The sequence below is a fragment of the Pongo pygmaeus genome, chromosome 6 (assembly GCF_028885625.2).
Source record: "Pongo pygmaeus isolate AG05252 chromosome 6, NHGRI_mPonPyg2-v2.0_pri, whole genome shotgun sequence".
In the NCBI taxonomy this organism is placed as follows: domain Eukaryota; kingdom Metazoa; phylum Chordata; class Mammalia; order Primates; family Hominidae; genus Pongo; species Pongo pygmaeus.
In genome coordinates, this window is record NC_072379.2 from 8,673,749 (window position 1) to 8,686,215 (window position 12,467).

Sequence of the window (12,467 nt, forward strand, 5' to 3'; positions counted from 1 at the left end):
GCCAGCCAACTAAAGGCCAGGGTGTCTGCGAATGCACCTTCCCACAGCACTCATGGCAAGGGACAGACTTCGGTACTGTTGCTTCGGGAAGGTCTGGATGACACCCTGCCCCCCAGGGAGCTGGGACACGACCAGAGTGGTGGTCTGGGAAGTCCACAAAGGCCTTCACCGGTCAACGGCCTGGAAAGACAACCTCCCCCCACCTTGTGCCACAGGAGCCCCTGGAACATGGGATAATGGCTACGGCAGACAGGCAGGCAAGCAGCACTCGTACCAGTCATCTTTTATTTGGAAGTTAATTGCCATTAGGATACGAAAGGATTCAGCAACGATCGAGATTGTGTTCCTCACAGAGGGGCTCGGGCCAAGGTCGTGGGGTGGGGGGGTGCAGAGCGTCTCCTCTTCAGTGGTATTTGCGGAGCCGCTCGTGCTCTGAAGTCAGGAAGGCAAGATGGTAAGCATCTTAAAAGGTTACAGTGAAGGCACAGCATGGCAGGAAGCAGGCTGAGATCACACAACGCCTTCCTGAGAATTCCCTTCAGAGATGGCCCACGACCTGCCTGCCGGTGTGTCTGCGGAATCAGCAGACCCGGGGGGCACAAAGACACCTCAGGAGCCAACCTGCCACCTGGCCAACCACTTTCTTTCCAGAAGGAACACAGGGAACACCCGCGCAGACAAACAGCCCCTGGTGCCGCAGAATGGGAGTGAGGTGGGGGTGGGGGGTGTACACTACACTGTCAGAAACAGCCTAGTCAGAGGCCGCCACCGACACCTCCCGCCAATCTCCCACCAGACTAGCTCCTCTCAAGCCTCAGAGCCGGAACAGCCATGCTTTTCTAGGGTACCAGATTATCCCACTCAACTCATTTCTCTTTCTGCATTGGTTACTAGGAAAATCGAGCCAAATTTTCACAGAGCGTGCTGTATTTTAAAGAATGCTTCTAAGTACTCTCTTTACCCTGGCTTCATCTTGATTTTCCTGCATTCTCTTTGTCACAATTTTCTCATTTCAAACCATATCCCACATACTGTACTCTGATAGGTCCCTCCAATTCTTTTAGGTAGAAACATAAGGAACTTACTAAAGGTCCCTCAGCCTCAGAAGAAGGTTGGCTGCTGTATCTAATGAAATCAGTCACCACCACCCTCTCATGGGAACTGAAGGCAAGACGCCGCAGAGGCACTCACTGAGATGCTTGTAGGAAAAGGAGTAGCTGAAGAGCACGTAGCATGCCAGCACCATGGTAATCCCCGAGATGCTCCCCTTCTTCACATTGATGTACTTGTTGTAGTACCGGTAGTAACCTGCAAACGCAAGGGGCGCTCACTGCCCTGCTGGGCTTCACATTTGAGTGAAGTTGAGCACACAGTTGAGTGTGGCTGACATTCAGGGACCTAGTCCTGCTCTGGCTGTTTAAGCCCCTCGCCCTGCATTCACTGGCTGATAAAGATGACAAGCACAAATGCCAGTAAGGTCTCTAATCCCCACAGCCTGAACTATAAGCACATGACAGCTCCTGAACTAGGCCCACCTGGATTCCACCTCTCCCCTTTGGCCTTGAGCTTGTAGCCTCCTGAGTAGCTGGGACTATACAGGCACGCACCACCACACCCAGCTAATTTTTCTTGTTGGTTTTTTTTTATAGAGATGGGGTCTCTCCATGTTGCCTAGGCTGGTCTAAAACTCGGCTCAAGCAATCCTCCCGCCTCGGCCTCCCAAAGTGCTGGGATTACAGGCATGAGCCACCGCACCAGGCCAAGACAGGCCATTTCAAATATTTGTCCTGAAGTTCTGGCAGGGAGGAGAGCATCATATTATAGACTAATGCCCACTACGGTTCCAATTCATTTTCCTCTTAAAGAAGTCTTAGGATTTCTCTAAGACAGAGACAGACATACTGATTCCAAGCAACAGGAAACATGTTTTTGGCTGCAATATCTCAGAGCCAGCCTTTGAAAGGGCCAATCAACCATGGAAGTCCAAGGCCTAGCATCCCTCCCTGTCGTCCTCTACATAACTTACTGCTTTCGGACAACAAGGCCTTCATTGCCCAAATTAATTCATGGCAAAAAAGAGATCTGAAGACCCAGAGATTTGCTTTCATTTACAGACATCCACAAGGCTCTGACCTCTTTGAAACGCTCCGAAAATGCCACTAGGGCTGAAGTCCCGCATCAAGATCCAGCTTGGCAGCTCCCCCAGTTTGACCTCCAGAAGTTTCTTGTCCTTCACTGGTACTGAAACGGAAGAGTGAGAAAAAATACCCACTGAATAATCTCCCAGTAACACACATGGCATCCTTTCCTGCCACTGCTTCAACTATGCAATAAAGGTGCATAATGCAATTACACAGAGGCTGCACATACACAATATTATGAAGAAATACGTCACATCAAGCCCACTATTTTAAGACTGAGCCTATACAATAGCAGAACTGCTGCAGGGACAGCTTTATTAACCAACAGGACGTCTGAGTAACAGCTTGCTGGGAGTAACTCCAGAAAAGGGTCTCGAAGAAAGCAGTAACGTGGAGAACAGGAAAGATTACTGCAAAGCTAACACTTACTTGACATTATTAGCTTATTTCATCTTCACAACAAGCAGTTCATGTCTTTACCTTACAGGAGGGGAGGAGGGATAGACTCAGAGAGGTTGGGCCACGTGACCAAAGTCACACACACAACGTGGGGTCAGGACTGGCCCTCCTATGTCCCTGAAGCCAATATGAGGGTGCCCTGTCCAACCCTGGGGATGTGTGGCTGGAGAATGTACAAGAAGGGATGTGGAAGGAGAGCGGTGTGACGGTGTCCTCAAGTGTCTCACTCAGACTTGACGCACTTGTTTACTGGGGAAGGGCTTCAAACAGCACCTGGGTTCACACAGCTGTCAGACTCACCAGATGGGCCAGCCCGAGCAAGTATAATGAAAGAAACCCAAGGAATTTCCACCTCCAGTATCCTGGGACCACAGACACCAACAATTTCCAGAGATAAAAATAAGAGAGAACACATTCCAAGAAGTCAAGTGAGGAAAAACCACTCCAAATGACTGAACGGCCCCGGATCGTATTCCAATGGGAGTCTGAGAACAAGGAATCAGAAGGGCTCCTGGCTGAGGCTGCACTGTCCTCACATTTGGGCCCAGGAGGAGACTATGGAGGACCAGGGAGTAGGTAGGCCTGTGGGCGTCGAGGAGATGCATTTAAGAAAGGAATCGTCTCCCCTGTTCTCCCTACAAAGATTTATTTATTTATTTCTGAGAGACAGGGTCTCACTCCATTACCCAGTGCACTGGTTATTCACAGGTGTGTTCACAGCTCACTGCAGCCTCACTGAGCCTCCTGGACTCAAGTGATCCTCCTGCCTCAACCTCCTGAACAGCTGGGACTACAGGTGTGTGCCACCACACCCAGCTAATGATCAGTTTTAAAAAGCTTTTAGCAGGTGTCCTATTGAGGGCAAAGAGTCTAGGACCACGGTGCCTTCTCAAAGATAACCACAAGAGGAACCAGATTAAATAATCACAAGGTTTCTTCTCCATTTTGAGATCAAAGGAAAGACTAAGGCTCTGTCAGGACCAGCCTCAAGAGTCTGCTGAGGGAGGCCGGGCACAGTGGTTCATACTGTAATCCCAGCACTTTGGGAGGCCGAGGCAGGCAGATCACTTGAGGTCAGGAGTTTGAGACCAGCCTGGCCAACATGGTGAAACTGCACCATGAGATCACACCACTGCACTTGCCCAGGCTGAAGTGCAGTGGCATGATCTCGGCTCACTGCAACCTCCGCCTCCTGGTTCTAGCGATTCTCCTGCCTCAGCCTCCTGAGTAGCTAGGACTACAGGCATGCGCCACGACACCCAGCTAATTTTTGTATTTTTAGTAGAGACGGGGTTTCACCATGTTGGCCAGGCTGGTCTCGAACTTCTGACCTCAGGCGATCCGCCCACCTCGGCCTCCCAAAGTGCTGGGATTACAGGCATGAGCCACCGCACCAGGCCAGAAAACTCATCACTTCCTGATCCAGTGAAGCCATTTTTTCACATTCACATAAACTATGCAGACATATTCTGCATCTCATTACCATGTTCAGGGGCTGGCATGGAGCCTGGCACATCATAGGAGAAAAAAGGCAACAATTTACAACTTGTTTTTCTTCCTAGTTCTATCTCTGTATTATGAAGACAAGGGTGTTTCCTTAAAACTAACACATCAGGGGCCGGGCACAGTGGCTCATGCCTGTAATCCCAGCACTTTGGGAAGCTGAGGCGGGAAGATCATGAGGTCAGGAAATCGAGACCATCCTGGCTAACATGGTAAAACCCCATCGCTACTAAAAAAAAAAAAAAAAAAAAAATTAGCCAGGTGTGGTGGCAGGCGCCTGTACTCCTAGCTACTAGGGAGGCTGAGGCAGGAGAATGGCGTGAACCTGGGAGGCGGAGCTTGCAGTGAGCTGAGATTGTGCCACTACACTCCAGCCTGGGTGACAGAGCAAGAATCCATGTCAAAAACAAACAAACAAACACCTAACACATTTGGCAGGGCACGGTGGTTCACACCTGTAATCCCAGCACTGTGGGAGGCCAAGGCAGGCAGATCACGAGGTCAGGAGTTCAAGACCAGCCTGGCCAACATGGTGAAACCCCATCTCTACTAAAAATACAAAAATTAGCCGGGCGTGCTGGCAGGCACCTGCAATCCCAGCTACTTGGGAGGCTGAGGCAGGAGAATCACTTGAACCTGGGAGGTGGAGGTTGCACTGAGCTGAGATCGTGCTATTGCACTCCAGCCTGGGTGATGAAAGCAAGACTCCATCTCAAAAAATAAATAAATAAATAAAAATAAAAAATAAAAACAAAAAAACCATTCTGAGCTCATGGCCAGACAAAAACAGGCCACACAAAATCTAACTCACTGGCCATAGTTTGCCAACCCCGATCTTATTTACTGCTGCTAATTCATATTTCCCTCACTTTATGTGCTCATGAAATACTGTCTTTGTACTCTGGTGACAGACACTACCTAAAAGATCATCAATACCTAAGACACATGGACTCCAATTTCTTCACCGGGGGTGATGCTGAATAGGCCAGGCATGTGACATGACCCTGCCTAAAGGTCACAAAGTAAAGGCTGGGATGACCAACTCACACCGACTGAGTACTCACTGTGGGCCACGCAGTGTTCCAAGTGTCTTTCATGTACTAAATCGATTGATCCTTAGTCCAGAGCTCTTGACCACAGCCCTATGCTTAGACAAAATGCCCCAGTGTTCACTTTTCACAGGTTGTCTCCTTAACACAACTACCGTGTATGACGAATATTCTTATGCCCATTTTACTGAGGGGAAAACAGCTTCCCTCTCATCTTTTCTGAGCCCCTCTTCATTTCTCCAGGCTGAGATTAAGAATACAGAGGCCGGAGGCCGGGCGCGGTGGCTCACACCTGTAATCCCAGCACTTTGGGAGGCCAAGGCAGGCAGATCACAAGGTCAGGAGATCGAGACCATCCTGGCTAACACGGTGAAACCCTGTCTCTACTAAAAATACAAAAAATTAGCTGGGCCTGGTGGCCGGCGCCTGTAGTCCCAGCTACTCGGGAGGCTGAGGCAGGAGAATGGCGTGAACCCGGGAGGCGGAGCTTGCAGTGAGCTGAGATGGCGCCACTGCACTCCAGCCTGGGTGACAGAGCGAGACTCCACCTCAAAAAAACAAACCAGAGGTCAGGCGCAGTGGCTCACGCTGGTAATCTCAACACTTTGGGAGGTCGAGGCAGGTGACTCACTTGAGGTCAAGAGTTTGAGACCAGCCTAGTCAACGTGGCGAAACTCCATCTCTACTAAAAATACAAAAAAAAATTAGCCGGGCGTAGGTATTGGTGCACGCCTGTAATCCCAGATACTTGGGAGGCTGAAGCAGCAGAATCATCTGAACCTGGGAGGCAGAGGTTGCAGTGTGCCGAGATCAGCTACTGCACTCTAGCCTGGGTGACAGCGTGAGACTCCATGTCAAAAAAAAAAAAAAAAAAAAAGAATACAGAAACGCGGTGGCTCACACCTGTAATCCCAGCACTTTGGGAGGCCGAGGTAGGCGGATCACCTGAGGTCAGGAGTTCAAGACTAGCCTGGCCAACATGGTGAAAGCTCGTCTCTACTAAAAATACAAAAATTAGCTGGGCATGGTGGCCTGCGCCTGTAATCCCAGCTACTCGGAGGCTGAGGCTGGAGAATCGCTTGAACCCAGGAGGCAAAGGTTGCAGTGAGCCGAGATCACACCATTGCACTCCACCCTGGGCGACAAGAGCAAAACGCCATCTCAAAAAAAAAACAGAAACTGAGCTAAGACACACATGGGTTAATCAAAACTCTGCCACTATCAGGCTGTGTGACCTCAGAGAGGCCACACCACATCTCGAACAGTTATTTTCCTCATCTGTGAAATGGGATCGACTTTCCCAACAAGGACTCTCTGACAAGGCTACTATGGAGCATCTAGGGCTAAAACACGGTTTAGCCCTATTCAAAAACAAACAAACAAAAATCATCAGTGTGCACATCGGGATGAATGTAGCGATTTACACATGGGTGTCTCGGAAAAGCCTGCTAGTCCTAAGGCTGTCCTAGAGAATAAAATTGATTTACCACGAAGCCTCAAGTTTGAATACCAGCTCAGCCCTCTCACGAGTTGTGACCTTGAACAGGTCACCTCGCCTCTCTGAGCCTATTCAACATATATGCATCGAACCTTACATGGTATCAGGCACAGTCCTAGTCCTCAGCTCCTCCTGGAGCTTCATCTGAGCTTAAGCTTTGGAAAAAAAGGGCAAAAGCTGCGCGTAACATTCAAGTGCAAAGCAACTGGGTCGCATCGGGAGAGGGAAGCGGCTATTTCTTAGCGGAAAGAGGGACAGTGGCCCAAGGCGGCGCATTCCCAGGCCCAGAAGCGCGTGCCCCAGATGCCTTCACCCTCCACGCCTAACCCGGTTGGCGCAGACCCTGGGCAGCAGGAAGGCGCGCCTGGGTGGGCGGAGCGGGGTCGGGCAGCGCAAGACCCTAAAGTAGGGTCTGGCGCGCCTCAAGTGAGGTCGTGGCGAAGTGCCTGAGCAAAGGGCAGGCAGCTCCGCAGCTTCCTTCTCTCCCAGTGTGGCTTTGGACCCTGGACCCTGGCTCCTGTTTCCACCACGGCGTCCAAACAGCCTTACCCGGAGCCGGACACTCACCAACTGACGCCATCTTGGAGTCCTGGTGTCCGCTGTGCCGGACCGCGCGAGGGCTGCTGGGTAGGGAACGCACGCCCCATCCAGGAGGGTAGAGCAGAGGCTCACGGGAAGCAGGTCACAACTGCGAACACCCTGGAACTACTAGAGGGCCATGAAGCGAAGGGAGAGGTGCCTGGAGAGCAAAAATCCGAAGGTCCTGCAGTTAGAGAGAGGGGCGCTTCAGCCTGGGCTCCCTACCTTAAAAGGTGGGAAGAGGCCGTGCTGAGACTACAAGCGTGCACCAGCACCGCAAGCTAATTTTTGTATTTTTAGTAGAGACAGGGTTTCACTATGTTGGCCAGGCTGGTCTTGAACTCCTTTCCTCACTTGAACCCCCGCCTCGGCCTCCCAAAGTTCTGGGGTTACAGGCGTGAGCCACCGCGCCCAGTCTATTTTTATTTTTATTTTTTACTTTTCAGACAGAGCATTTACTTTTCAGACAGTGGCTCGATCACGGCTAACTGCAGCCTTGAAGTCCCGGAGTCAAGTGATCCACCCACCTCAGCCTCCCAAGTAGCTAGGACTACAGGCTCACATCACCACTTCCAGCTTTTTTTTTTTTTTGGTGGAAACAGTGTGGTGAGGAGTGGGGGTAGAGGCTCTCTATTTTGCTCAGGCTGGTCTTGAACTCCTGGCCTCAAGCGTTCTTCCTCCGCCTCTGAAGTAGCTGGGACTACAGGTGCACGCCACCATGCCCAGCTAATTATATTTTGCAGAGAAGGCGTCTCCCTATGTTGCTTAGACTGGTCTTAAACTCCTGGCCTCGAGTGTTCCTCCTACCTCGGCCTCCCAAAGTACTGGAACTGCTGGCATGAACCACACTGCCCGGGCTACTTCAATTTTGATTATTTTAATTAATTAATTAATTTATTTATTTAGAGAGAGAGTCTCGCCCTGTCACCCAGGCTACAGTGCGGGGTGCGATCTCGGCTCACTGCCAGCTCCACCTCCAGGGTTCACGCCATTCTCCTGCCTCAGCCTCCCGAGTAGCTGGGACTACAGGCGTCCACCACCACGCCTGGCTAATTTTTTGTATTTTTAGTAGAGACGGGGTTTCACCGTGTTAGCCAGGATGGTCTCGATGTCCTGACCTCGTGATCCACCCGCCTCGGCCTCCCAAAGTGCTGGGATTACAGGCATGAGCCACCGCGCCGGGCCTCCGATTTTTAAAACAACCTCGAGAGCAGGTCTTGTAGTCATAATTTGCCAAATAAATGCCACCCTTGTTCAGTTCATTCTGCTACATTTCTTGTTTCAGAGGTGGCATTGTGGGGCTCCTCCATGTCTGCTTCCCTTCTCCCCAGGCAGTGAAAATCGCATATACAATTATAGGTGTGTGGAAGCATGGCCAGCATCGCCAGTGGAAATTAAAAATGGTTAAAAAACAAAACAAAACAAACAGGCTGGGTGCGGTGGTTCACGCCTGTAATCCTAGCACTTTGGGAGGCAGAGGTGGGCGGATCACTTGAGGTCAGGAGTTCAAAACCAGCCTGGCCAACATGGTGAAAATACGAAAAAAATTAGCTGAGCGCGGTGGCAGCTGCCTGTAATTCCAGCTACTTGGGAGGCTGAGGCAGGAGAATCACTTGAACCTGGGAGGTGGAGGTTGCAGCGAGCGGAGGTCGAGCCACTGCACTCCAGCCTGGGTGGCAGAGCAAGACTCTGTCTCAAAAAAAAAAAAAAAAAAAAAACAGGCTGGCCGCGGTGGTTCACGTTTGTAATCCCAGCACTTTGGGAGGCCAAGGTGCGCGGATCACCTGAGATCAGGAGTTCGAGACCAGCCTCGTCAACATGGCGAAACCTCATCTCTCTGCTCTGCTAAAAATACAAAAAGTAGCCAAGCGTGGTGATATGCGCCTATCATTCCAGCTACTCCAGAGGCTGAGGCGGGAGAATTGCTTGAACCTGGGAGGCGGAGGTTGCAGTGAGCAGAGATGGGGCCACTGCACTGCAGCCTGGGTGATGGAGTGAGAACTTGTCTCCAAACAAACAAACCCCAGCAAATATAGTGGTGTACTGCGGTAGGAGTATTCTCAACGGTTCCTTGCGCCCTTGAACTCTCTGTCTTCAAAATTTATTTCACTTGCTCCTTGCGGTGCGTGTTGACCATCCACGGTATAATGCGGGTATAATGTAGTCTTAGGAGATTATTACCCGCCTTGGGCTGCGTCCCTAAGCAACTGAACCCCCAGGAAAAACCCTGCTCATTGCACCAGGGCCTATGTAACTCCCACTCCCCAGGGCTGGGGCAGAGGACTCCGCAGGAAGGATCAGGGATGGGGTCTGCCGGACCCCAGGTGTCAGATCCTCCATGGGGCAGGAATCCGGCCTGGGGACCTTCCTGGTCCACCCAGGGAATCCTGCGGGGTGCGAGTATGGGACCTCGAAGACTACGAGGGACCGAAGAGACCCGACTGCACTGTGTCTGGGCAGAGGCAGCCTCCGGGAGCTGATGGACTTGAGGGCTGGGGCAGGGGAAGCTGAGGGGGCCGCTGTTCCGTGGGACGTGCAGGAGAGCAGCAAAAGGCAGGAGTGGCCGGTGGCACCCGCGCCCCCGCCCCTTCCCCAGGCCGGACACTCGCGGGGACGCAGAGCCGCCGGAGCCCAGGATCCGCACACTGGAATCCTGGGAGGCCCCGGGAAGAGGCCGGAGGGAGGCTACGCCGATGCCCGATCCCCTGGAGTGGATGGAAGGACTGAGGGCGCAGGAGCTGTGATTTGTATATGTATAAATGCCAGCGTTTTAGTTAATGAACTGGGGTTGTTTCGGGGAAGGTGGGAGTGGGTTGGAGGGAGCAGATTATTCAAAAGATTTTTTTTTTTTTTTTTTTGTAAGAGACGGAGTCTCGCTCTGTCGCCCAGGCTGGAGTGCAATGGCGCGATCTCGGCTCCCTGTACCTCCGCCTCCCGAGTTGAAGCGATTCTGCCTCAGCCTCCCGAGTAGCTGGGATTACTGGCGCCCGCTACCACGCCCGGCAAATTTTTATATTTTTAGTAGAGATGGGGATTCACCATGTTGGCCAGGCTGGTATCGAACTCCTGGCCTCAGGTGATCCGCCTAGCCTCGGCCACCCAAAGTGCTGGGATTACAGGCGTGAGCCACCGCGCCCAGCCTGAACATAGTACTCTTTCATTGATCTGGCCTTCGTGCAAATTCTTAGTGCTCCTCATGCAGAGGGCTGGGGAGAGGAGAATCTGGATCCCTGACAACCCCGCCCCAGCCTTCTCTGCTAAGCTGCGCGAAACATTTTCCACTGTGGCTTCCCAAACGTTTCTCCTTAGGAGACTACACAGCCCAAGGCAGGTGAATTTTCCCGAATGACAAGAGGATTATTCCCGAACCCCGTGGTGGCGTCTGCTTCTATCCTGTTTCGTTTACTTTTACACTTCCCTCTGAATAGCTGCATTACAAAAGGGAAAAAGAACTCTTAGTCAATCCCAAACCATAATAAAAGGAGAATTAAAAAAAAAACTATACTGGTCGCTACACCTGACAACTGCTGAAATAGGGTCCATCTAAAGCACAAAAAAGTTAGGCTTCCAAGACCTCGTGGCGCAACGGTAGCGCGTCTGACTCCAGATCAGAAGGTTGCGTGTTCAAATCACGTCGGGGTCAAACATGTGATCATTCCTTTCTTTAGCTAAAGGAGTTATATCTTGCCGGTAACTCTCAACCTTGGACACTGTATTTTCTGTTCTTTAGCCCTAAAGATTTATTTGCATAGGACTTCAGCAGTGGACCGGCACCTTAGCTAAAGTGTGAGGAAAAATTCGGAGCCAATACTTAGGTCGTGCTGTTCATATCTGTAGCAGGATTTATCAGGACTGTGCCTCAGATAGTACATTCACAGGACTTCAGATAGGACCTTAAAACAGTGCAGGAGCACTTTGGGAGGCTGAGGCGGGCGGATTGCTTGAGCCCAGGAGTTCAAGACCAGCCTGGGCAACGTATCAAAACTGTCTCTCCAAAACAAAACAAAACAAAACAACGATAAAAGCAAAAACAAAAATGCCAGGTGTGGTGGCGCATACCTGTAGTCCCAGCTGCTGCTTAGGAGGCTGAGGCGGGAGGATTCCTTGAGCGCAGGTCGAGGCTGCAGTGAGCTATCATTTTGCCACTACACTCCAACCTGGGTGACACAGTGAGACACTGTCTCTAAATGAAAAAATAAATAAAACGGTTCAGAGCTCGGGAAATAGTTGCCTTCCCAATCCAAAAACTACCCACCTACCCTGGGGGGCTGCTATCCTTGGAGAAGCATTAGTGGTGCAGCCTGATCTCCAGCATTTGAAGTTCCAGCGCCACTAGGACAAAGCTTTATTCAAAACAAATGAGGAAGAAGTCAGTTGTCTTCCCCAAGCGGCTCCTATGGGACTGCGCTGGCCTGACCTGTCATCCGGCTCCCTCCCCACATTCGTATTCCTGGAACGACCTGCTGGACTGAGTTCCTTGTCCTCTCCCTAGGGGTGGCCAGGCCTGACCTCACTGCCTTCCCTATGTTCAAATGTCTTGAACCTGGAGTACTGAGTGTTCCTGTTTTCTGTTAAAGCAAACAGGAGCCAGGTGTGATAGCTCATGCCTGTAATCCCAGAACTTTGGGAGGTTGAGATGGGAGGATCGCTTGAGCCCAGGAGTTTGAGACCAGCCTGGGCAACATAGCAAGACCCCATCTCTTTTATTTTTTATTTTATTTTATTTATTTATTTATGAGACAGAGTCTCACACTGTCACCCAGGCTGGAGTACAATGGCACAATCTCGGCTCACTGCCACCTCCGCCTCCTGGGTTCAAGCGATTCTCCTGCCTCAGCCTCCTGAGCAGCTGGGATTACATACTCCCACCACCAAGCCCGGCTAATTTTTGTATTTTTAGTTGTGACAGGGTTTCACCATGTTGGCCAGGCTGGTCTCGAACTCCTGATCTCTGGTAATCTGCCCGCCTTGACCTCCCAAAGTGCTGGAATTACAGGCGTGAGCCACCGCACTCAGCCAACACATGTATGTTTATTGCAACACTATTTACAATATGGAACCAACCCAAATGCCCATCAATGGTAGACTGGATAAAGAAAATGTGGTACATATACACCATGGAATATTAAGCAGCCATAAAAAGGAATGAGATCCTGTCCTTTGCAGGGACATGGATGAAGTTGGATGCCATCAGCCTCAGCAAACTAACACAGGAACAGAAAACCAAACCCAGCATAT

At 51.0% G+C, this 12,467-nt stretch overlaps 1 protein-coding gene and 1 non-coding gene across 5 annotated transcripts; one reads left to right on the forward strand and one right to left on the reverse strand.

The window, feature by feature from the left end:
- Positions 1-268: 268 nt before the first annotated feature.
- ATP5MF (ATP synthase membrane subunit f) lies at positions 269-11,407 on the reverse strand. 4 transcript variants are annotated; one of them, XM_054497189.1, is made up of 5 exons: positions 11,289-11,407; positions 7,218-7,389; positions 2,134-2,241; positions 1,192-1,308; positions 269-432 (listed from the first exon to the last, which is right to left on the reverse strand). In XM_054497189.1, the coding sequence occupies exons 2-5, from the start codon at positions 7,228-7,230 to the stop codon at positions 404-406; spliced, it is 267 nt and encodes an 88-aa protein (XP_054353164.1). In that variant the 5' UTR covers positions 7,231-7,389; positions 11,289-11,407; the 3' UTR covers positions 269-403. The 4 variants fall into 4 exon arrangements, with proteins under 4 accessions (XP_054353164.1, XP_054353162.1, XP_054353163.1 ...); XM_054497187.2 differs by lacking the exon at positions 11,289-11,407 and having other exon boundaries at positions 269-572; positions 7,218-7,358; XM_054497188.2 differs by lacking the exon at positions 11,289-11,407 and having other exon boundaries at positions 7,200-7,282.
- Positions 10,801-10,872, forward strand: TRNAW-CCA (transfer RNA tryptophan (anticodon CCA)). The gene has a single exon. It is a non-coding gene; the product is annotated as a tRNA-Trp (tRNA).
- Positions 11,408-12,467: the final 1,060 nt, after the last annotated feature.

What these genes read in the sequence shown, in the direction of transcription:
- ATP5MF (XM_054497186.2), bottom strand. Translation starts at nt 7,230, where the DNA reads ATGGCGTCAGTTGGTGAGTGTCCGGCTCCGG. An exon ending in TTTCGGAGCGTTTCAAAGAG is followed by an intron (nt 1,309 to 2,133) that starts GTCAGAGCCTTG and finishes TTGCGTTTGCAG; the next exon opens with GTTACTACCGGTACTACAAC. An exon ending in CTTTTCCTACAAGCATCTCA is followed by an intron (nt 573 to 1,191) that starts GTGAGTGCCTCT and finishes CTGATTCCGCAG; the next exon opens with ACACACCGGCAGGCAGGTCG.